Genomic DNA, 22,516 nt, shown 5'->3' on the forward strand with positions numbered 1-22,516 from the left:
TTCTCAGGCGCAAATGATGCTGATTCTTTCAAGTGAAGTGAATTCCTTCCTAGGGGTTTTGCTTTCCAAGGGAACCAGCTGAAGAGAGGAAGGAGGGTGGTTTTGGCTGGGGTGGGACAAGGATCATTTTCTACCCCCCCCACCCCCAAATGTTAAGGTGCCAGGGTTTTATGCTCAGTGCATGGTGACTTGGGAGGCTAGAATCGCCATGTACCGGGGCATGCCGTCTTCCCTTCAGCCTCTCTCCAGCTCATTTCCTCAACCCCATGGCCCATGTGGGCTTGGGGAATACCGAACCATCTGAAATACAGGGATGACCAGACTGAGCAAGGCCTTCTAGTATCTTCCAGATGTTTCGAGGATGTAATGGGAAAAATGCCTTCTTTCATAGTTAGAGCTCTTACTCCCAGGTGACTGCTCAGATTTCATCCAGAACCAACAGTGGGTGGGACCAGGTAAGGACTCTGTCTGCTCCCTCCTTGCCCAGCTGTAGAAGCTCCAGAGCTTCTTGGAACAGGGCTCATAAGGGCAGCAAAACGCTCCAGTTCCCCATGCTTGACCCAGGCTTGACAATCCCAGGTGAAGGCTCCTGTTTTGGGTCCCATGTGTGTCAGCCTCCCAGTGCCCTGTGCTGTCCCACATCTGCCAATGAGCCCCCATAAACTGGCCTCCTGCTGGCCTGAGTCAGCGGAGTGGGCCTTGGGGCTGCCTGGCCCCTCTTCCCGGGTTGTAGCTTTGGCAAAAGCCCAATGCTATGGTTGCAGGTTGATTGGAAACTGGGCAGGATGGAGGGGTGCTCTGTGCCACCTGGAGACTCAGGAGACCCCGGTGCCGGTCCCCAAGTCTGCTAGGGACTTAGGTATAAGCCTGCGACATTTCCTTTCTCTGACCTTCAGGGTTCAAGCAAGTGACCTTCAAAAGCTCAGAGTGCTCTGGGCTCTGAGCTTTGTGAAGTGCCTGACAGTGGAACTTGGCCAGCCATCAAAACGATGGTGTCAGACTTTCCTTAGGAACGGAGGCTCCTGAAAGCTCTCCTCTGGCAGTGGAAGGGCTGTTGCCTCAATGTGGTGGCACTTGTGGGGTGCACACTGAGGACAGGTTGCTTTGCTGGGGGGAACTCTGGACTCAGCTCTGCCTTTGCATTCATGCTCCTGTCGGGCTGTGTGTTGGGGAAACGGATGAATTAGGAGACACATCACACACAAGACTGCAGCTGGTGACAAAGAGCAGCAGCTGGGGACTGGGTGGCAGGTGAGAGCAACCTGGCCAGTCACTAGTTTTTGTGTATGATGGAGTGGCCACCTAAGGGCTCTCTGGATGGAGCTCTCTTAGGAGACCCAGTCAGAAGTTCATGCCTATGGTGTGTAGACACAAAGAACCTGGGGGATCTTGGGGAGATACCCACATTCCTCTTTTAGGCATCTAGGAAAAAGAACATGGCTTTCTGAAGGAGAAATAGTGACCCTGAAACTAGGAAAAGTCATTCCTAATGTCTGGGACATTCCAGGCCAGGACACAAGGCAAAGCAGATCCTGATGGGCTAGAATGGGAGACACTGCTGAGGCTGCTCTGCTTTCTCTCCCTACAGCCTGGTCTCTTCCTCGTCAGCCCTCTGCTCCCTCCATCTGTCAACTCCCCCTGCTTCCTTGTAGCCCTCTTCCTGGTGGCTGGCCACTGGGGCCTGGCTTCAGCATTCACTGCTACTCATTTCCTGGCAGTGAGGAGGCTCCTGTGGCCTGGGATGAGCCTGGAGTCTGGGCATGGAGGCCACCAGGCTTGGAGGAGGCTTGGAATCACAGAGGACAGTGCCAGCCGAGGGAGGGGCGAGAGCGTGTGAGCAGAGCAGCGGGACTGAGGGAGAGCGAGCCCCCGGGAAGGTGGGAGGGGAGGGGAGCAGCAGGGTAGAGAACGGGCAAAGATGGCTTCCTTTGTCCATGAAAGAAGAGTGGATCGCTTTTCTCGAATGAGCAAGATCTGGTGGGACCAGGACCCCCAGGGTTACAGGACCTGGGGATGGGAGGAGGAGGTGCTGCATCTTGTCCTTCTTCAAAGTCAAGTGCCATCTGAGCCAGGGAGGTGGAGGGAGATGGAAGGAGAAAGTTGGGGAGAGGCAGCTCAGCTGTTAGCGGCCTTGGTGTCATCCTTTCTCCATTTCATCATACGCCAAGCTCTGTGATGTTCCAGTCACCGTCGCCAGGGTCATGGCTATCATGCATCAGAGCTAAAAACAAAAGCCCTGGCCTTACCCCGATGGCTCTATGATCCAGTGAGTTAGCAGGCCCTAATCGTTAGCCATGCATTTATAGCTTGGCTATCCATCTAAAGGGAATGGCTCTTCTCACTGGTATCTAACCTCCTCTGGTGGTTTAAGTCCGTTCCTCGGGAGGAGAGCCTCGTACATGGCCTCCACGGTCAGTCGTGGAGAAAACTCACTCTGCCTAAGGCTGTTTGGCCCATTAGGAGCAACCACCTGTCTGGAAGAACACATGGCTCATATCAGCTACAATGAAGCTCTTTACCACATCCCTCCTAACTCATGTTTCTCCCCCCACTCCCCTCCCCCAGCCCTGCTCTGGCTTGGATTGCTGCCATCTACTTTATCAGGATTCTCAAGAGGGACAGCTGGGTTATGTCACAAGCCTGTTCTCTGCGTATCTGCTCCGGTTTTAAATAGCTTATCTGAGCAGCTGGAGGACCACATGGGCTTATATGGCGTGGGGTACATGTCCCTTTAGCCCTGTGCCTGGCACCTGCCAAAATAGCAGCCAACACCCCCCATTGTGTCCCCTCCCTACCCCCCCCAACCCCCCGCCCCGCAGTCTGGGGCTGCACATTCCTCCCACCACAGGGCTTGGCTCTCAGGCTCCGACCCACATGCCTGCTTAAAGCCATCCTCATCTCCTGCCCCTGTCAGTCCTCGCCGGAGCCCAGCCATTATCCAGGACTTGTGGGCCGCCCCTGATCAGAGGTAAGACTCCAGCAAGGCTCTGAGGAAGGGTAGAGCATGCAGGGAGTACCTAGAGGGGTCCTAGCATCTTCCCTGGCATCTTCCAGTGTCCCCTCGGAGTGGACGCCAGGCTGGGTGAAGTCCACAGGCCCTCCCAGAGAGAGCCGTGTTCAGAGGAGGGGCTGTGGGAATAGAAGGCCAGGACTAGGGCTGGGAGTAGAGAGCACTGCATTGATAATCAGGGGCCACAGATGGGGGTTGGAGGCTCCAGTCTGCCACTAAAGATGATGTATTCCTGTAAAGTCTTTGGGAGGCCACTTTTCTTCCTGGGCCTCAATTTCCTCATCTATGGAGTCATTGCTGGGCCTCTCTGCCCATCTTAAAGGCAGTGGAGCTCTGACCAATAGGGGGTCTCCTAAATTGCCTAGTCTCGCCACCCCCTCCTTACTTGGTTATTGGCCAAACATTACCTGAACCTTTGCAGTTAGGGTTTTTCTAAAGCCCAGACAGCAGGTGAGTCTCAGTGTCCCAGGAACTCAGGGTTCTGGACCCCCCCCCCCTGCCCTCTCCCCCTCCCCCCGAGAAAGGCCAAAGGTCCACAGGCAGGTGGCTGGCCGGGGCCTCTCCAAGCAGATGCCTGATTTCCACTGGGCTCCCTGACCAGGTGCCAGTCCCCTCCCTGGGGATGGAGCCACAGGGGGAGGTTTGTGGGGTCAACCCTCCCCCCCTGGACATCCTCTTGGGTCCAGCCATGCTGGTTGGCATTGGGGGGTTAACCGCGGGTCTAGCTGCCCTGCTCATTCCCCCTAGGTATGACCCAGGCATACCCCACCTGAGCACACCCACAGGCTCCATGTGAACAGAGAAAGATTCCGTTTGATTCTCTAGCTTCTCTGAAGGGATGTTGGAGAGGGGATTGCCTGGGGTGTGAGGAATTTCCAGCACATTCTGTTGGGAGTACAGCCAGGAAGCCACCTGACCTCTGGGATTCCTCCTCTGACCCTCACACAGGGCTCAAGCTCTTCTCTGGAGGGAGAGAGGAATGTGAGAGGATCAAGTTCCCTGCGCCTCTCCCTCTCACCCACCCCCCCCCCCCGCCCCGGGAGGGGGGGCAGCCTCCCTCCCGGCCCTGGGCTAACAGCTGTAGGTTTAGGAAGATCTAGGGACAAACAACCCAGGGACAGGGCCTGCGTTTCTCAGCAGCTCAGAGACTATAGAGAGTCAACTGAAGTGCCAGAGAATTTGAGGTCACTTACCAAAGGTCACCTAGCCCAATGCTTTTGCACCCTGATTTTTTTGACCCTCAACACCAGTCTTCTTTCCACCTTCCATTGTTTTCTGTTTTCCTTTGTTCCCCAAGAAAATGGATGCTGATATCCTGAGTGACAGAGTTAGGCTGCAAAGCAGCCCGTGGAAGTGTGGGCCTGGATGTGTGTGTGTGGGGGGGAGGGGGTGGAACCTCCACATGCCATCCCTCACTCTGCCCAGCTCTTGACCTCTCATTTTGAAGCCTCCACATTCAGCCTCCCCAGAACTTCTCTGTGAAGTCCTGCCTTTGGTGGGCGGCGTGGCCATGTCCCCTTGGCTGAGAGCCCTCCTCCAGCCCCTGTGCTCTGTGTGCTATTTTAGGTTGCTTTTTCCTCCTCCGAGCCCAGCTCCATTTCTGTGGCTCCAAGCCTGGCTCTATGCCTGGGGACCTGAGCTGCTGGGAGCAATACCAGCCACACACAATTCCCGAGGCTCTTCTCCCTCCTCCCTGAGGCCACACGCTCCTCCTGGGGCTCAGGGAGTGCTCCCCAAACCCTTAGCTCACAGAGGTTAGCCGCTCCCAGGAGGGTGCCAGTAATGTTTGTCTGGGACAAGGTTCTCACGCACCCTGGGCTCTTTGGCCACTCTCATCCCGAGACCCATTTGAAGTTTGTTTTTTTAAAATTATTTTTATTGTTTAGCAGAGGACTGCTCAAACTCTGTTGTGATGCCTGACGTGTTTGAGGTCTCCTCTCCACCTTCCCAAAGAGGGGGAGGAAGGGTAGCATGCGTCTGTCATGCCCTAGCATGGGGAGCCGGGGACAGCCATGATGTCCCTAAGCCAATCCAAGCTGCAGAGGGCCCTGAGTCTAGAGGGACCGCTGGGACAGTGGCCGCTCCCCTGGAACTTCTCAGCCTCAACGGGGTCGCCTTGGGGTGGACATCGCTGAAGTACACCAGAGCAGTGGCTCTTGGGGATGGATAGATGGGTGCCTGGACTTGGTCTCAATCACTGCTTTGAGGCTGTGAAGAAGGGAGCCAGAACGCTCTGGGTCCTGTGGTCCTCATTCTGGCAGGCTCCAGTGTGAGGCAGGCGACCTGGCACAGGGGAAGGGTTCGAGGGAGATCCCATTCACCATGCTGAGTCTGAGCCCTTCTCTCCCTGGGAACCCGATTATCCAGAAGGTCACAGCGCCACCGTACTGCAGCCAGCAGGGGGCGCTGTTTACACCGCAATGAACGTGATTGTTCTCTTCCACTTCTACCCCTCCTGCTGTGCAGGCTGAAGAGGGTTGAGTTATAACCGTTTTGTTTGTTTGTTTTTGTAAGTTGAGTTTCTGCCCTGGGATAACCCTATTCTCTACCTTCTTCCCTAAGGAGGAGCAATTTTATCCGAATGGGGAGGGAGGGAGGTGAAATGGCTTTTCTCAAGGTTGTACACAAAGGCTGCCAGAAACCAGCATTCAAAACCAGATTCATCTCACACTCAGACCTTGCTCTTTGCACCTCTTCTTGAAGCTTCTCCCATGATGGTACAGGCACAGCATAGCCTGGCTGTGTCTGACGCCTTCTACTGCCACGAATACCAGTTTGGTTCCCGTAAAGTGTTCCGTGCGCTGTATCTCCACCGTGCAGAGACAGCCGAGGTTCAGAAAGGGTGCAAAGACTTTTCCAAACATGCCCAGAAACTTACAACAGGGACTTTCAATCCAAACCTGTTCCTACACCGTGAGAGGAATCTCTGAAAACCAAATTCCCAGAGACACTATTTTTCATTGGATTTTCATTGAGAAAGCATAGATTAACATGTAGTACTAAGAAAAAAAATACAGAAAAATTGCTTATACTCTTTGCCCAAGACCCCTTGCTGCAAACACATAACTATGCAGGACATTAGCACAGCCAGAATGAAGACATTGATATAATCAACCCATAGTATTATTCTGTTTTTTTTTTTTTTTTGGCCCATGTGTTCAATTCTAAGGGACTGCACCCAGGGCCTCACTAGGTAAGCTGCACCTTTTGAGTTATACCCACAGCTCCTAAATTCTATATAGTTTTAACCTGGAAAATTTCATACATTCATTCCTTCAGTCAGACACTAAGCAGTTGCAAACCCACAAGGGTGCTTCTTGAAAGTTCTTCCCTCCAACCCTTCACACACCACCTAACTATCCCTACGCTCCTGTCAACTTCTGCATCCCTGCCATTTCAAGAATATTATAGGAATGGAATCAAGCAGCGTATGACCTTCTGAGACCCATCAGATTGTCCTGTGTATTATTCATATTTCATCCCTTTTCACTGCGGAGTAGCAGTCCACGGTGTGGAAAGGCTCAGGTGGTGTCACTAGTCTCCCTGGGGAGCACATGTCAGTGAGGACAGAGGCGGGACTTGTCAGTGCTTTGCCTCCTTGAATACCCCTGTGGGCTGGAAAGGTAGAGAAACTTTACCACGATGCTTAGAGAGGTCCAAATAGGAGCACGAATCTGCTACAGCCCTGCCTGCTCAAGGGCAGGTAATAGGAGGGACTGCCACGGACTGCCTTGCTGTGAGCAGGTGTCACCACTGCCCATTTGCAGAGGAGGAAACGGGCTGCTTTTTTTGCAGTAAATCAGGGTGAAGGTGAGAGTCTCCCCTAGGCTCCCTGGCCCCCCTCCCACAGGGCCTGCATGCTCCCCGAGGAAGGCAGGCCTCCCTTTCCACCGCACTGACGCTTGCTTTTCTCTTGCTGGAGGGAGCGCAGGACCATGTCTGACGCAGAGGAGGTGGTGGAGGAGTACGAGGAGTGAGTATCTGGAAGCACCCTGCTCCCAGCGCCGGCCTGTCTGCCTGACCCTCGCACCTGCTCCGAGGGCAGTCCAGCTGCTATCCTGGCAGAAGTGACTGGGCCTATTTCCAGGACCCAGAGGGGTGGTTTCCCACCCTGCCCCTGACTTCCTCCCATGTCTGAACCTCCAGGCAGTAGATCCCAGTCAGATCTTCTGTGGGGGACCTTGGGAATACAGGAGCTGAGCTCTAGGGGTGATGGGAACAGAGAAGCTGGGGTTCCTGAACCAATCAGAGTGGCTCACCTGACTCTCCCAAAGCCACAGAGCTGAGCATAGTCCATCAGGTCCAGCTCAGAGCCAGCGTTATCATTCCATCCTGGTCATCTGGGCGGTGCCAATCCAAAGTCCTGTCCTAGAGAGAAGCCAGGGCTGGGGCACACTCAGGCAATCAAACCAAGAGATCTTCTGGTAGAGGTGTCCATAGGGAACACACACACACACACACACACACACACACACACTCTTTGTCTTGTTGGGATGCTGAGACATCCCAATGGATGTTGTGGAGGGAGTTCCCAGCAGGTGTGAGGTGCAGGGGTGCGGCTCCGCAGGAGCTCAGAGGAGAGGGGGAGGGGCACAGGGATGGTCAGTTGCTGCTGGGTGGGGAAGGCATGCCTTTTCTGCAGAGCACCTGGAGAAAGAAGAGATTTGGGAAGCGCTTTCTAGAAAGGGGCAGGCTTGGGTAGGGGGGAGAGATGGACGTGGGGAGAAGGCTGAGGTCAGCCCGGGAGGAGACGGCTGGCTGGGAGGCCAAAGACTGTGAGCTCCATAGAGGGAGGGAAATAAAAAACAGGCTCACTTGAAGAAAGGCACCGAGTGTGAGTGTGTGTGTGTATGTGGTGTGTGTGCACGTGTGAGCATGTGCACAGCACTAACAGCATCTTCCTTTGCACGCAGGGAGCAGGAAGGTAAGCGTGTGCACGTGTGCTTATTGAGGACAAGGAAGGCAGAGCTGGAAACTGACCCAGCTCCTCTCCCTTCTCTCGCTGCTGCTGCCCTGCCTTCTTTTCTGAGCAGAAGATGCTGTGGAAGGTATGTGCTTTGGGCAGCGAAGGGACGGAGGGAGGACTTGCAGTGGGCTAGAATTCCCTGGAGCCCTGGGGAATCAGTCTGTCTCCGCCTGGCCCAATTCTCGGCCAAGCAGACTCCCTTACCATGAGAGTTAGCCCCACTTTGGCTGCTCAGATCTTGAGACAACAATGTTACGTCTTCCTGTACCTGAAATCCTAGCTACTCAGGAGGCTGAGATCTGAGGGTTGAGGTTTGAAGCCAGCCCAGGCAGGTAAGTTCATGAGACTCCTATCTCTAGTTAACCAGCGAAAAGCCAGAAGCAAAGTTGTGGCTCAAGTGGTAGAGCACCAGAGTAAAAACACCAAGAGCGAGTGCCCAGGACCTGACTTCAAGCTCCATTATTGGTACACACACACACACACACACACACACACACACACACACACACACACACACACACACAATCATAACCAAATACCACAGCCTCCCCTAAGAACATTACATTGAATATGTTTTTCAAATGCAATGACAAACACAAAAGTACTCAGTTGCCTGGAACCTTTTATAAAGGCATGAAGTGCTACTACCATTACCTGGTAAAGAGCCGTCTTGTCCCTGCTCGTGGATATGGTGATAAATGACTGTTTCATCTCACTGGAAGAACAGCCAGGACTCACTTTCCAGAGAGCTTGACCCAGGAAATGATTGAGAGACCTTGCTCCAGCCCTTATTCAGTCCAGGTGGCCCCTAGGCTTCTAGGTTTCTACACCAAAGGCCAGCCCACAATGGCTTTGCCGATGCTCAAACACATGATTTCAGCACGTGGTATGCACACACGAGGTCTCCGTGAAGGTCCAAGGACAGAAGCTGGGGCTCAGCAGCTGCCTTCTCTTGCTCTCTGGGACTTCTAGGGAAAATGGGGGAGCCTCCTGCTTATTTAAGCCTCCTTTGGGGGTATCTAGACAAAACTGAGGTGGAAGAGAGACACACAGATGAAATCAGAAGGCCCCATAAACATTAGTTCGGTTTTCAAAGACCACCACACCACACGTGTATTGGAATCATCCGAAACACCTTTCCATTCCAAACCCTAGCGGGCTCCAACTTCTGCCCTGCTCCCTGCATTGACTCTTAATCTGGTGAAGATATCTTTTGTTTTGGAGGATTTTCTACTTGATACAACAGATTTTACGGGGGGGGCGGGGGGGGGGGGAGAGTGGCTTTGGGAAATAAACCTTGTCTGGTTTGGGACCAGCCTAGGTATTGCACACAGTATGATTTTAGCCCTGAGACGAAATAATTCCCCACTGAGCCTCCTGCGGCCTCCGCCTATCTCAGGAGAAGTTGGATGGGAGAGGCTTGTAGCTCATTTCCTGCTCTTTTGGGGTCTCAGAGAGAAGCCCAGGCTCTGTGGGCCCGGGGCAGGGCACACAGCTTTTTGTCAGCGCTTGCAGGCTGCTCCCCCGGGCCAGGCACCGATGGGCTGTGGACACGCTACCCGCCACTCAGTTCTAACCTCAGGTCCTGCACCTCAAAGCCCCCGCTCAGGCCTGCACAGCTGGCTGCCGGAGACTATTGGCTCCAAACTAACCTGTCTCGCTTCTCCCCTTCGCTGCTGCCACTCCCTGAACCAAGAAGAGGAAGACTGGCAAGAAGACGATGATGGTACACAGCATTTCCTGCCTTGCTTCCTGGCTCCCCGACTGCCCTATACTCAGGGCTCTGGGCTTGGGGTGGGGAGTGTTAGGCAGGTGGGCGGGGGGCGGTCAGGATCATAGTTCTGGGTTGGGCAATGGGAAGGACCTGGGCTGGGCTATCTTCCCACCTGCTCCGGGTGGTTACAGGAGGGCCATGGAATAAGTAGCTCCTGACTACATGCAAGGGCTTGGTGAAGGACTCTCCTTGGGGAGCTGGCCACTCCCAGGCAGGTGGCTCAGTGTGGGGGTGGGAACAATGTCCTCTGAAGAGCAGCTGGGGGACTGGAAATGCTGACGGGCCAGGTGGGGCTGGACCTCTTCCTCCTGCCCAGAGACAGCGCTAGCTTAATTTTAGAATGTGTCCCCACAGCAATGTCCCCAGAAGCAGTGGGTAGCCCGGGGAATCAGTTCCCACCTCTCTGGGGTACAGGTGTGGTACAGAGAAAACAAGCAGCCAGTGGGCAGAAGTGCTAAACATGGGGGCTTGAAGGTGGACCTCACAAGGGGTCAGCCTGTCTGGCCCTCTACTCATTCCTTCTGGAAGATTCTTTCATGAGGTAAGCCTCTTGCTTACCACAAAGAAGAAGAGTTACCTTTTAGCTCTCAGAAAGCGGGGCAGGGCGGAAGAGGCAGCAGGAAACGCAGGCCGTCTTTGCCCCCTCGCTGGCCTCTCCCTTCTGTCCTGAGTCATGCCTCCTCCTTGTGCCAAGTGATCGCCACTTGTCCATCTATCTGTCAGTGAGCATCACCAAACACTTCCGACAGGCCAGGCCTCAGTCTGGGTGCCATCCTGTCCAAATCATCTCTGTATCAAGTGCCGGAAGGGGTGAGGCTGCATCCTGCCAAGCAAATAGATGAAAATAGAACGTTCCTGGCCACCCCCTGGGTGGTGCCAATGTATCTCCCCCACACAGGCACGCCATGGGTTTCTCTTAGCTATGGAGGAAGAGACTCTGATTGGCCAAGTTCCTGGCTCAGGACATGGCTTCCCCCACCTCACCTTCACCAGGAGCACGGGCGGAGTCAGATCACCAGGGAGGTGGCTGGGAAGAAGGGCTAAGTCAGGAATAAAGAGGCCTGATAGGCCCTCATCCAGATCCAGCCCCCAAGAGCGCGTCTTGCTGGGGCTGCCCTGGGCGGTCTCTGGCATTCCCCAGAGCATCCGTCACACCTCATCCCTTCAGCCCCAGTCTCTAGGAAGACAATAGATCTCTGTATTGGAAAGACCCAGTTTGAATTTCCAGGCGCCCAGAGAGGCAGATTGGAGACAGAAAGACTCTCCACGGGCTTGCCTGTCCTGTGTGTTCACTGGGGTGTCAGACCTTTTCTGTAAAGGCACACGCTGTGTGTTAGGCTTTGTGGGCCTGAACTGGCACCCGGGAAGCCACAGTCAGTATGTAGGTGAGTGAGTATGGCTGTGTACTAATACAACTTTATTTGCAGAAATAGTCTGGGAGCTGAGTGCGGTCAGAGTGAGTCATGGGCCCTATGTAGTTTGCTGACTTCTGATGTACACCAAGAGCTCAGCGGCTGCTGTCATTCATTCACATCAGCTGCCCCCCAATTCATGTGGACCGGGCTGCAGTGGGCCCTGTCCCCTCCTTCCCTGTCCACTCTCTGCCCCTGGTGCAGCACCCAGGTGCTAGCCCAAGTGGAGCCTGGTCGTTCACAGTGTCTGGTTGACTTCTCCAGAGCAGGAGGAGGCAGTGGACGAGGAGGTTGATGGTGAGGCTGAGGCTGAGGAGGAGGAGGCAGAGGAGCCCAAGGCAGAAGGTATGGCTCTGGAGTGAGTGTGCAAAAGGGCTCAGGGAGAGGCAGCGAGGAAGCTTCCGCCCTGGGTGCCCATGCCCCCTGTCTCACGGATGGATAGATGGATGGCCATTGAGTGAATGCTTCTGCTTCTTTTGCACCACACAGTCTTAGGTCCAGGGGCTCCTGTGTGTAGATCACGCCCCCTCCCCACCCGACTTGGCCAGGGCCTACCTCCCGGGGGAAACTCTAGGGGAGAAATCTGAGCTCAGAACAAGATCTTTATTGCTTGTATTTGCTCTGTTTAGAGGATGGACCCGAGGAGGATGCCAAAGAGGCTGAAGGTGAGCCCGGTTGGGCAGAGCGCGCGGGACTCCCCCAGGCAGCTTTGGGGAGACCCCATGGGGCTCCTTCCAGGACAGAGGGGAGGACAGCATAGAATTTGGTGGCCCTTGCAGGGTTTGGGGTGCTGAACTATAAGCCTCTGCGTCTCCTCATCCCAGGGCGGCTGCCTTGGCTCTGCCCACTAGGGAAGGGGACCGGAATCTGGTCCCCGTTCTGTGTGGGCCAGGGGGGTTCTCAAGTCACTTTCATCTGGGGGCTGCTGGTGCCCAGGTGAAAAGTTAGTGGGGGCAAATGGAAGAGGTGCCAGGTGCAGGACCCCTGGAGAACTTTCCACAGGCCACCTCCCTACTGTGAAGTGTGGGAAGCAAGCTGCCTCGCGCTTTGGCACAACGGCTTTGGCGTGCCGTGCTGAGCATGTGTGAGACCCACGGAGACCTCCCTCTGGGGACGGCTTCATGCTTGTGGATCCTTCTGGAATTTGGGATCCTCCTGCCCCCAAACCGGAAAGGTGCCCAGCCATTGGGGGTGGAGTCTTGGCCAGATCTGGCCTCTTGACCCTGTGGCTGTGATTCTCTCTCCTCCAGATGGTCCAGTGGAGGAGTCCAAACCCAAGCCCAGGTGAGTGGAATGCACTGAGAGCGAGCCCTGGACGAGGAGGTCCGATGGAGGACAGTGAAGACAGGAGAGGAGCGTGCATTCCACTGCCCGCCATGTGCCTGGGCACTAATGGGGTTATGTGCACCTATAGAAAAGGGATGACCTTAAACAGACGTTCTATCCCTTGGGGTGCTTAGAATACCATCCTCCAAAGCTGACCACTGGTGGCTCACATCTGTAATCCTAGCTACTCAGGAGACTGAGTTCTGAGGATCCCAGTTGGAAGCCAGCCAGGGCAGAAACATCTGCAACTCTTAGCTCTAACCATCAAAAAGCCAGATTGCAGGTGTGGCTCAATGGCAGCATACCATCCTTGAGAGAAAATGCCACACGAATGCAAGGCCCTGAGTTCAAGCTCCAGGACTGTTGTGTGTGCGCGCGCACACACACACACACACACACACACACACACACGCACAAAGAGAACACCTTCCTCCATGGGTGAGGTAGAACCTGGGGGAAGATAGCCAAATTACTTTTGGGAAATCAAGTACTGAAACTATGTTGGCCTAGGTATGGTGGCTTCAGAAAGTTGTAAAGGGGCAGAGCAAGTAAGCTATGACCGGCATACTTGGGAGGCAGTGGGAGTTGGGGGGTGGGGGCTTGGGGGACAGGAAATTCCCTCCTACCAGCAGATGGCGCCTCCTCCCACTTCTGTGGGCCCATGTGAGCCCAGCCTGCCCTTGCCAGTCCGGGGTTCTGTTCATTTGTTCAGAGGAATCTTTCCCAGCAATGGGATTCTCCTGCCGCTCCACGCTCATCCTCACCCAGACCTGGGGGGAGACGAGGACACAAGGACCAGGGCCCCATCCTAGCTTGCGGTCAGCCTTCCCGAGGTTCATCAACACTACCTGCTTCATAAGCGTATTTAGCATGAGGCCAAAATGAAATCCCACGAAAGAGCTTTGTGCTTCCCAACGTCTGAGCCATTGTGGCCAGCATCATTCAGTGACTGGTGGCGAGGCAGAAGTCTGGGAGGAGGGGGAAGAAGAAAACCTTGCCTCCCCCCAGGCCCCCAGTGGGGTCACTGTTCCTCAACTCCTTATTCCTCTCCCCACAGGTTGTTCATGCCCAACTTGATACCACCCAAGATCCCCGATGGGGAGAGAGTGGACTTTGATGTGAGTCTGGCTGGGATCAGAGCAAGCAGGGGCTGGGGTGGTCACACAGCGGATTTGGGGACTTTGTAGGCTGGGGGGTTCACAGGCTAGATGGCACTTAGCCTATGGGGACTATGTGTGAGCCCTTGGACACTGCCTGGGATCAGCACCTTTTGCATTGGGTAGAGGGTCTCTTGCTCACTTCTTCCAGGGGATTGTGGAGGGGGGTTGGCAGCTTCTCAGGCCCAGGATCCTCCCCCCCCTCCCCCATAGGACATCCACCGGAAGCGCATGGAGAAGGACCTGAACGAGCTGCAGACGCTGATCGAAGCTCACTTTGAGAACAGGAAGAAGGAGGAAGAGGAGCTCATTTCTCTCAAGGACAGAATCGTGAGTGTCCGGTCACCCACTGATGGTGCTCCCTGAAGTCCCTGTCCACCCCTCCCTTGCATTAGGTCCACTTCTTCTCCACCCTGGCTCAGTAGCTCACCTGCTGGATGCGGCGTCTCCTGAAGCTTGCCATCCCCAGGTCCTTGCCCGTGTTCCTGCCTGTCTGATGCTCTGGAGGGCAGATGCTGAGGCACTTGATGCCTTCTCAGGGCTCTGGCTGAGGAAATGACTAACTGTCCCTGCCTCCTGCCGTGGAACACAGCTGCACGGTCATGCAGAATCCAGGGCTATTCCCCTGGGGGTGCAGAGCTCACGGTTCCCTTTGTTTCCTCTACACCCAACTCCCTTTTCTCCTGGTGTGAGCTCTGGCTGACAGCCTGTGAGTCTGCCAGCTGCCTTTGCACATTGGGTGCCAGGGTGGAGAGTCGCCCTCACCAGGGACAGCAGAGAACGATCTACAGTTTGCCACGTGACTCTACTGTGGCACTGGCCCCTGCCTACATCTGTGGAGCTGGCTGAGAATGGAAGCCCAGGAAGAAGGGCACCTGTGTCCCCTGGCTCTCAGATGACCCCCCCCCTCACTTCCTAGCCACACTGAGGTCCACCCCTTCCTGGGCATACCCAGACCTCTGCCTCTCTTCCTAGGAGAAGCGGCGGGCTGAGCGTGCAGAGCAGCAGCGCATCCGCAATGAGCGTGAGAAAGAGCGACAGAACCGTCTGGCTGTGAGTGACACCTGCCCGGCCTGCCGGGACCGCCCCCCCCCTCCCGGCATGCTCCCTGCTCCTGCAGCCCAGGGCCCCTCTGTCTGCACATCAAGTCAGCTAAAAGACAGCATGCATGTGCACCATGCAAGCATGCACCAAGGTCTGGCTCTGACAAGAACCAGTAAACAGGACAGGACATCATTCCTTTCTCATTCATCCAGGACCCAATTCATTCATTCCTTTTTCATTCATTCAACTCCTGCTTGCCTGTCCTCTGTTAGGGTACCCTCAGAAAACCCCTGTCCACTGAGGAGAAAGTTGATCTTACCTGTAATGACCTGCAGCCTAGAATCAGGATTTTCTACTTTTTCTCTCTTGCTCTCCACCCCCCCCCCCCACACACACACCAACTCCCCTGGAAATCAGGAAGAGAGGGCCAGGCGAGAGGAGGAGGAGAACAGGAGGAAGGCTGAGGATGAGGCCCGGAAGAAGAAGGCTTTGTCTAACATGATGCATTTTGGAGGATACATCCAGAAGGTAGGCGGAGCAGCAGCCCTGGGAACCTGAGGGACTGTGGGTCACAGGAAGAAATTCCCTGCAGTTGTGGGTGGGAGCCAAGGCCTCCTCTTCTGCCCAGCCCATGAGCTGGCTCTCAGCCCACTGTGGCTTCACTAAGAGGGCCCTGCCCCGTGTGCCTCCTCGCCTACCTCAGAGCACTCTCAGAGCCCCCCAGTGTCTGGGCACAGCTGGGAGAGCCCTGCGCCTGGTGTCAGAGCACTGCCACATCCAGATGTGTGGCCGGATGCAGCCTCTGAGCCTCAGTTTCCTCCCATGAACATAATGTTGCCTGCCTGCGACCTTTGTGAAGGTCAGATGAGCGTTACACAGATGCAAGGTTTGCTCCTGGCCATACACTATGTGTTCTAGAGCCCTCTTCTCAAACAGGAGGGGATATAAGGTTGATATTTATTTTTGATATTGAGGATTGAACTCAAGGCCTCCTACTTAGTAGGTGGGCATGCTACAACCCGAGCTACCTGGCCCTTTCATTTTGATTTTGTTTTTGAGGCAGAGTATTGCTAAGTTTGGCCTCAGAATTAAGATCCTCCTGGGTTGCTGAGACTATTAGCATGCACTGCCATGCTTGAGACTTAAAATCGGTTGTCTTTATGCATGAAGGAATCAATATTTCCAAAGTTCCTAGCTCTACCACCAGGCTTTGGTCCCCTCAGTGACCATACCACTGAAAAGCTTTCAACCTTGTCCTCACCCTGACCCCAGACTCAGGGCCCTACACCAGGCAGCCTATGTAGACCAGCTGAACCACTTTCTCCTTCCTGTCTCTCTGTCTTTGTCCTCCGCCCTGCCTTCTCTCTGTGTTTCTGTTCCGGTCTCGATCTTTCTCTCTGAGTCTTTCTCTCATGGTTTCCTGGTTTAGCAAGCCCAGGTGGGTACTGAGACCTTAAACCCTTTCTACCCCTTAATTCTGGGAAGGGACAGTCCCTTGCTTGGGGAGGAGAGCAGGGGTTGGCCTGGGGTGGGAGGGGTGGGGGGGGGAGGGAGCTGGATCATGGCAGACCAATTTGAGTAGGTATAGGAGGAGGGACCTAATGACCCCCCTTGCTCCTGCCTCAGTTTCTCTGGAGGATCCAGGCAGGTGATGGTGTGGGGGTGTTACAGGAACAAGAGAATAAGAACTTGGTCCTCTGCAGGCCTCGCCCCACTTCCCCAGGGGTGAGGAGGGTAAGGATAGGGGGGACAGCCTCTAATCAAGTCTTCCTGCTCGCCACCCTGCTCAGACAGAACGGAAGAGTGGGAAGAGGCAGACCGAGCGGGAAAAGAAGAAGAAGATTCTGGCTGAGAGGAGGAAGGTGTTGGCTATCGACCACCTGAATGAAGATCAGCTGAGGTAGGGCTCTTTTGGGGCTGCTCACTCATCTCAGGCAGTGCTGTTTGACCCACAGCAGGGGGGAGAGTACTATTTGCCATGAGCCACCAGAGGGCGCTGGCCACCACACATTTCCCAAGACAGGTTCCTGGGACTGGAGCTGGTGGTGTGGTGAGCAGCCCCTTGACTGGGCTTCTTGGTAGGCCAAGAGAATTAAGCAGGCCTCTCATTTGTCTGAGCTTCAGTTCTCCCACATGCCTGCAGGAGGTGGGCAAGAGATTGAATTAGAGACTCTGCCAGGCTATGGGATCTCTTCTTCCTCCTCCTCCTCCCTGTCAGGGACTCTGCCCTGGCAGCCCCTGGGTACCATTTGGGACTCAGGCTGGCCAAGCCTATAGTGTGGTTATGGACACTGTCCACAGGCCTGAATGCGGGAGAGAGGGCTTGGGACCACTGGGGGCTGAGTGAGGCCCAGAGTGATGGCTGACAAAGAAGGGCCCCGTCCTCACCTCATTCCCTTTGTGGCCCATGCAGGGAGAAGGCCAAGGAACTGTGGCAGAGCATCTATAACCTGGAGGCGGAGAAGTTTGACCTGCAGGAGAAGTTCAAGCAGCAGAAATACGAGGTAAGTGCTGTGTTGTGTCCCCTACACAATGGGTCCCAGGCCCCTTTCCCTGTCATCCAGCCATTCAGTTCATATGCCAGGTGCATGCCTACTTCCAACAGTGTCCTCTCCACCATCTTCCCAGATGCTGTGCGCAGTCCCTTTCTCCCCCACTCCAGGCCTCCTAGAGTCTGAGTTGAATACACTCCAACGTTACTCCTCATCTTCCCTTCTTTCTTGCAGATCAATGTTCTCCGAAACAGGATCAATGACAACCAGAAAGTGTGAGTGTCTGAGCTCTTTCTTTCTTCTTCATTCTGCTCCCCTCAGAGGACTCCATCCTCACCCCAACCCCACCCCTTCAGTTTACAAGCTTCTCCTGCACCTCCCTCTTCTCACCCTTCCCTGTGGCTGGCCAGTAGGGGATGGAATGGAGGACCCGAAAGATCTCATGGCAGCCCGGGGCTGTTGAACTGTTCTGCTTCTGGGAGGCAGCTCAAGGTTGCTCCTCTCCATCCTCCCCATCCTTCATCCTGTCCCCCCATCCCTACTAACCTTCTGCCCTGCCCTGTGTCCCCATCTGACTGAGTTCTCTTTTTTCCTGCAGCTCCAAGACCCGTGGGAAGGCCAAAGTCACTGGACGCTGGAAGTAGATGCTGCTGAGCGCCCTCCCCCCACTTCAGGAAAGCTCTGCTCCTTGCCCGCATTCCTGCCCTGCCCTACCAAACTCTGGGATTCCCCTAGACAGATTCTTGCGCAGAAATGAAGAACTAGCCCAGCTGGAAGCCAGTCCACCTGTATGTCCCTCACTCGCACTATGCCAGGAATAAAAGTCGAATGCCTATTGTATGCATGGAATGGCAGGTCTGTCATTGCCCCTGAGGCTCTGGTGTGACAGGGAGTCTGGTGTCATCGTGACCTTGGCAAGGTCTGCCATGATTGGAGAGCTTCCACCATCCATCCATCTGTTCCCCTCCTTCCCCTCTCCAGCTGGGGAGAGGCTAATGCGCAGGTCATTGTGCCTACGTTCTCAGAGCCTAGGAGGGGTGCACGGACAGTGGACTGGGCTTGTGATTTTAGCCACTGAGTCACCAGGAACAGCACAACGGAGAGAAGCACAGCGGTGTGCATGCGGAGGGAGTATTCCCAGCCTGAGTCACAATGGAGGCCTCTTTGGGTAGTTCCTGTTTCCTCACACTGCCCAGGCACAGAGAGCTGGCTGTCTGAGGGGCGGGGAGCTGGGGGAGGTTTCATTGGGCAGCTGTTCAGAATGTTGGAGAGACCTGGGCTGGTCTGGGTGCCCCTGTTTTTCCCTTCTCAGGGTCTGCCTGTCCTGGAGAGCTGAAAGTCCCAACCTGGGGACCCCTGGGTCTCTGAGCTGACAAGGACGTCATGGTGGTATAGATCCCTGTGAGAAGAAGACATGGGGTAGGAGATTAACCATTTGGCAGCTTGCTAGGATAGCTCTCTGAAGGAGACTTGCTCTCTGGCCCTGCCAGGCCATGCTAAGGCTGTGTCCTCTTGCTCGGATGCCTTTGCCCCACTCTCCATTTGCCACCCATCCACAAGGTCCAACAATTGAGGAGGCCTCTGAGAAGCCTCGCCATCATCTCTTGGGCAGAATGAAGCCATCTCTTCTTGAGCTGAGCCCCCTGGGCCCCATGTATCTGCCAGCTGAGTTATACCATCAAACGCCATACTGTTAAATTTGCCCCATGTCCAGTGCCAATTCTGTGACACATGCTAGCAATATAGGCAGAAAAAATTAAAAGGATGGGATCCTGAGGAAACTGGGAGGGGCTTAGCCTGTGATTTCATTTCTACTCTATCCATCCATCCACTGCTCAGCAGTTATCTCCTGAGAGTTGACTGTACCAACCACTGCTGGGAGCAGTCGTTGTGGCTTAAGTAGGCATGATGCCAGTGGAGCCATAGAACTCAGAGGAAGAGAGACAGCACGCAGGAGGTTACAGCTCAGTGGGACAGCAAGGGGACCTCAGAGGCAAGGAGCTCACATAGGGGCCCCACCTGGCCTGGCAGGCCAGGGTCTTTGTGTGTACCCCAGTTCCAGAGGGGAGGAAGAGGAGAAAGCCACAGAGAAGAAGCGGGGGCAGGCAGCACACAGCCAGTCCTAGAAGCAGAAGTTAATCCAGCACATTGGGAGAGCTGTGAGCAGAGTCTAAGCATCTCCTTGTAGGGGACAAGAAAGCGTCAGGGTAAGCGTCCTGAGAATGGATGAGGACTAGGGAGAAAGCTCACCGTGGTTCTGGGGACCCACCAGCAGCCGTTGGGTAGGAGCCCAGCTCCACCGTGTGTCTGCAGGTGGGACCCAGCCTCCTCCCCGTCCCTTCCCAGCCACCTTGGGGCTGGGGATGGCAGCCCAAGACAGGTACCAGTCAGAACTGGAACACTAGAATCTTCCTGCCACCATCAAGTCTCCATGGGTTACTGTCTCCCATGCCTCAGGGTCTCCTGGGGGGAACAAAGTGGTAATGGCATGGACTTGGTCCTGTTTACAGTTCCTCTCTTCTCAGTTGGTTCTTAGAGGGGGGGGAAGAGCGAGCAAGAGCAAGAGGGAGAATGTTCAGACAACTTTCATTGCAAGATTGTGTGTGTGTGTGTGTGTGTGTGTGTGTGTGTGTGTGCCAGTCCTGAGGCTTGAACTAAAGGCCTTGGTGCTGTCTCTCAGCTTTTGTGCTTAAGACTGGTGCTCTACCACTTGAGCTACAGCTTTTTAGTTGTTAGTTGAAGACAGGAGACTCATGGACTGGCTTTGAACCACAATCCTCAGATCTCAGCCTCCTGAGTAGCTAGGATTATAGGCATAAGCCATTGGTGCCTGGCCAATTGCATAATTTTGTTGTAATTGTTCTATTTTATTTTTAATTGTTTTCCTAATCTCTTATTGTGCCTATCTGTAAATCAAACTTCTGTGTGCACAGTGTATATAGGTATCCGCTGGGAATCTTTTCTCCAAAAAAGGCGGTCCTCTGTATTTTGTTTTAATATGCATTATTGAGTTATAAGAACTTCCCACCTTTTCTAACTGCAACTTTGTACCCAACTGGCCAAGTCTTCCCTTTATCTCGCCCCCTCCAGTCCCTGGCAGCCACGGTTCTACTCTCCGCTTCTCTGAGTTTCCAGCTTTGGGATTCTGCATCCATGTGAAATCCCTTGTCCCTCAGTGCCAAACTTACTTCACTTAACAGAAAGCAAGGTTCACCCTCTGAGAAAGGGTCTGGATGCTGAGACTCTGTCTGTGGAGAAGGCCCTGTCCGGTTACAGCTCAGCCCGTGTGCTGTGTTTTGCTGGGAGACCTTCTGGTTGCTGAGAATGGTTGTACATTAGTAGACTCTGTGGAGGTGGCCCTGTCCTGTCCCACTCACCAAGGACAGAATGAGAGAGTGCAGGGCACACAGAAGGCATCAACCCAGGGCAAGGAGCCCTCCCGGGCTCCTGGGCCAGGAGGTGGTGCACGCTCTCCTGCTGTTCCTAGGGAACAGAGGGTGACAGTTGTGTGCATGGGAACTCACTCAGATGCTTTGTCCTTGGTTCATCCCCTCTGTCCACCACTCTGTGGTTATCATGGAGCTGAAGCCAACATGAAAGGTTCAGGGATGGCCAAGAGCCAGCGAGATCACCCAAAGAGATGGATGGGGCAGCAGTGGATGCCCTCTGCCAACCCAGACACCCTCAGCTCTGCCGTGCCCACCATCCCCTGCCTACTCCTCAGAGCCACCATTTTTATTCCTCTCAGTTCCCATCTTGCCCTACATTGGGTCCATGACCCCTATCCCCAGGGGTCTCTCTGTGTCCTGTTGCACACCCATTTGCTCCACTCAGCCTCAAGTCAAACAGCTGGAGACAGTGCCTCTGTCCAATCATCAGCGTTCACTCTCCAGACACGCTGGTGTGCTGGGCACAGCTCACCCCTGCTTGTGCCCTAGAGGAAGGAAAGAAAGCCTAGAGGATATGAGGTTCTCCGGGACCTCATTTGCTGTTGCACCTGGAGCTTCAATGCTCAGGATCTGGAACCTCACTTTCTCCCTTAGATTCTAGCTTTGTCATATCCCAGCTCTGGGGTTTCGGCCACCTTCCTCGCTGCTCTATTTCTGAGTTCTCCTGTCTACAAGGTGAGGATGGTTACAGGATGAGTAGCAGTTAGGGTGGCGCCTACTGCAGGCGATGTGCATAGTCAGTGTTAGCCACAGAGCTTGCTTTCGGCTTATCACGTGTGACCAGCCTCTCCCAAGGACCCATGGTCCTGGAAGCCAGCTCCCCATTGCTCAGTCTGGGCTGCCTCAACCCCTCTGGAGGAGGAAGGCTGCTGAGCCTCCTAGGGCCTCTCTTGCCCTCTGAGTTCCAGGGCAGAGCTTTGTCCCTGGCGAGACCATTGGGGTGATATGTACGGTACCCCTCTGGGCATGTGGCCATGCCTTGCCATCGCCTAGTTGAGGTGGCAGAGCTTGCTTTCTCTCTCAGGCCAGTCTCCACCCCTGACTCAAAGCCAGGTTTCTGGGAAAGGTGGGGCAGGCCCTCAGTTTTCAAGGAACCACCCTGGTTGGGGGGGGGGGCTGGGCTCATGGAAGCCCCAGGGCCAGGCTGTGTAGGTTCCAGCTGGGGGTGGGGGCAGATGGGGATGCCGGAGAAACCAGGCTGGACTCCAGGTTCCCATCATGTCACCGTGGGCAGGTCCTTACCTCCCTGGGTGTGACTCTCCTTACAACGTCCAGCTGTCCTGTCATGGAGCCCAGAGAAGACCTTCTCCTCTGAACACCTACTTCAAGGGGCTCCTATTCAGGCTTTGTGCCCAGCACTACGCTGTCTCCTCTCCTCTGGTCACTCACCAACCCCAGACCCCATTCTTGTGCTACAAGTGAGCAAATCGAACCTTCAGACAGTGAAAGCACCATGACAAACATCTGGTTGGTTAGTGGCAATGTTGGGATCTGAACCCTGGGACAACGTGACTCCAGAGTCAGGACTCTTCTCAACAAGGAGACTTTGTAGCTTGAGAAGGAATATCCCAAGCTCTGCAGAGCTACAAAACTTGAGCCAGGCTCAGAGCCTCCTAGAAGCTGGATAGGGGTGGGCTGGGTAGGCAAGAGTCCAGGGACTCAGCACCTGCTGCTTCTTTCCTGCCCTGTAGACCTAGGGCCTGATGGGAGGCTAGATGCTGTCTGGCATCTGGAGGCCAGCCTGGAGGTGGCACTGAGAAAACTCTTGCTGGAGTTCAAGGGCACAGGTGGGCAGCCTCCTCCTTCTAAGGGATGGGCACCAACAGCCCCTTTCTGTATCGTGGAGTAGAGGGGACCTGTGGGTCATGGAAACCCCTATCTCTCTT

The 22,516-nt window shown here is 54.8% G+C and overlaps 1 protein-coding gene across 6 annotated transcripts; it reads left to right on the forward strand.

Moving 5' to 3' along the window:
• The first annotated feature begins 2,869 nt into the window (after nucleotides 1-2,869).
• Tnnt2 (troponin T2, cardiac type) lies at nucleotides 2,870-18,021 on the forward strand. Of its 6 annotated transcripts, none has more exons than XM_042701195.1 (15): nucleotides 2,870-2,968; nucleotides 6,933-6,983; nucleotides 7,924-7,934; nucleotides 9,673-9,702; nucleotides 11,427-11,507; nucleotides 11,792-11,827; nucleotides 12,413-12,446; nucleotides 13,546-13,606; nucleotides 13,859-13,975; nucleotides 14,621-14,698; nucleotides 15,107-15,217; nucleotides 16,480-16,589; nucleotides 17,103-17,193; nucleotides 17,416-17,456; nucleotides 17,780-18,021. In XM_042701195.1, the coding sequence occupies exons 2-15, from the start codon at nucleotides 6,946-6,948 to the stop codon at nucleotides 17,823-17,825; spliced, it is 885 nt and encodes a 294-aa protein (XP_042557129.1). In that variant the 5' UTR covers nucleotides 2,870-2,968; nucleotides 6,933-6,945; the 3' UTR covers nucleotides 17,826-18,021. The 6 variants fall into 6 exon arrangements, with proteins under 6 accessions (XP_042557129.1, XP_042557130.1, XP_042557132.1 ...); XM_042701196.1 differs by having other exon boundaries at nucleotides 9,676-9,702; XM_042701198.1 differs by lacking the exon at nucleotides 11,427-11,507 and having other exon boundaries at nucleotides 9,676-9,702.
• The last annotated feature ends 4,495 nt before the right edge of the window (nucleotides 18,022-22,516 follow it).

This window comes from Dipodomys spectabilis, unplaced genomic scaffold, assembly GCF_019054845.1.
Source record: "Dipodomys spectabilis isolate Male_0828 unplaced genomic scaffold, ASM1905484v1 ptg000288l, whole genome shotgun sequence".
NCBI lineage: Eukaryota > Metazoa > Chordata > Mammalia > Rodentia > Heteromyidae > Dipodomys > Dipodomys spectabilis.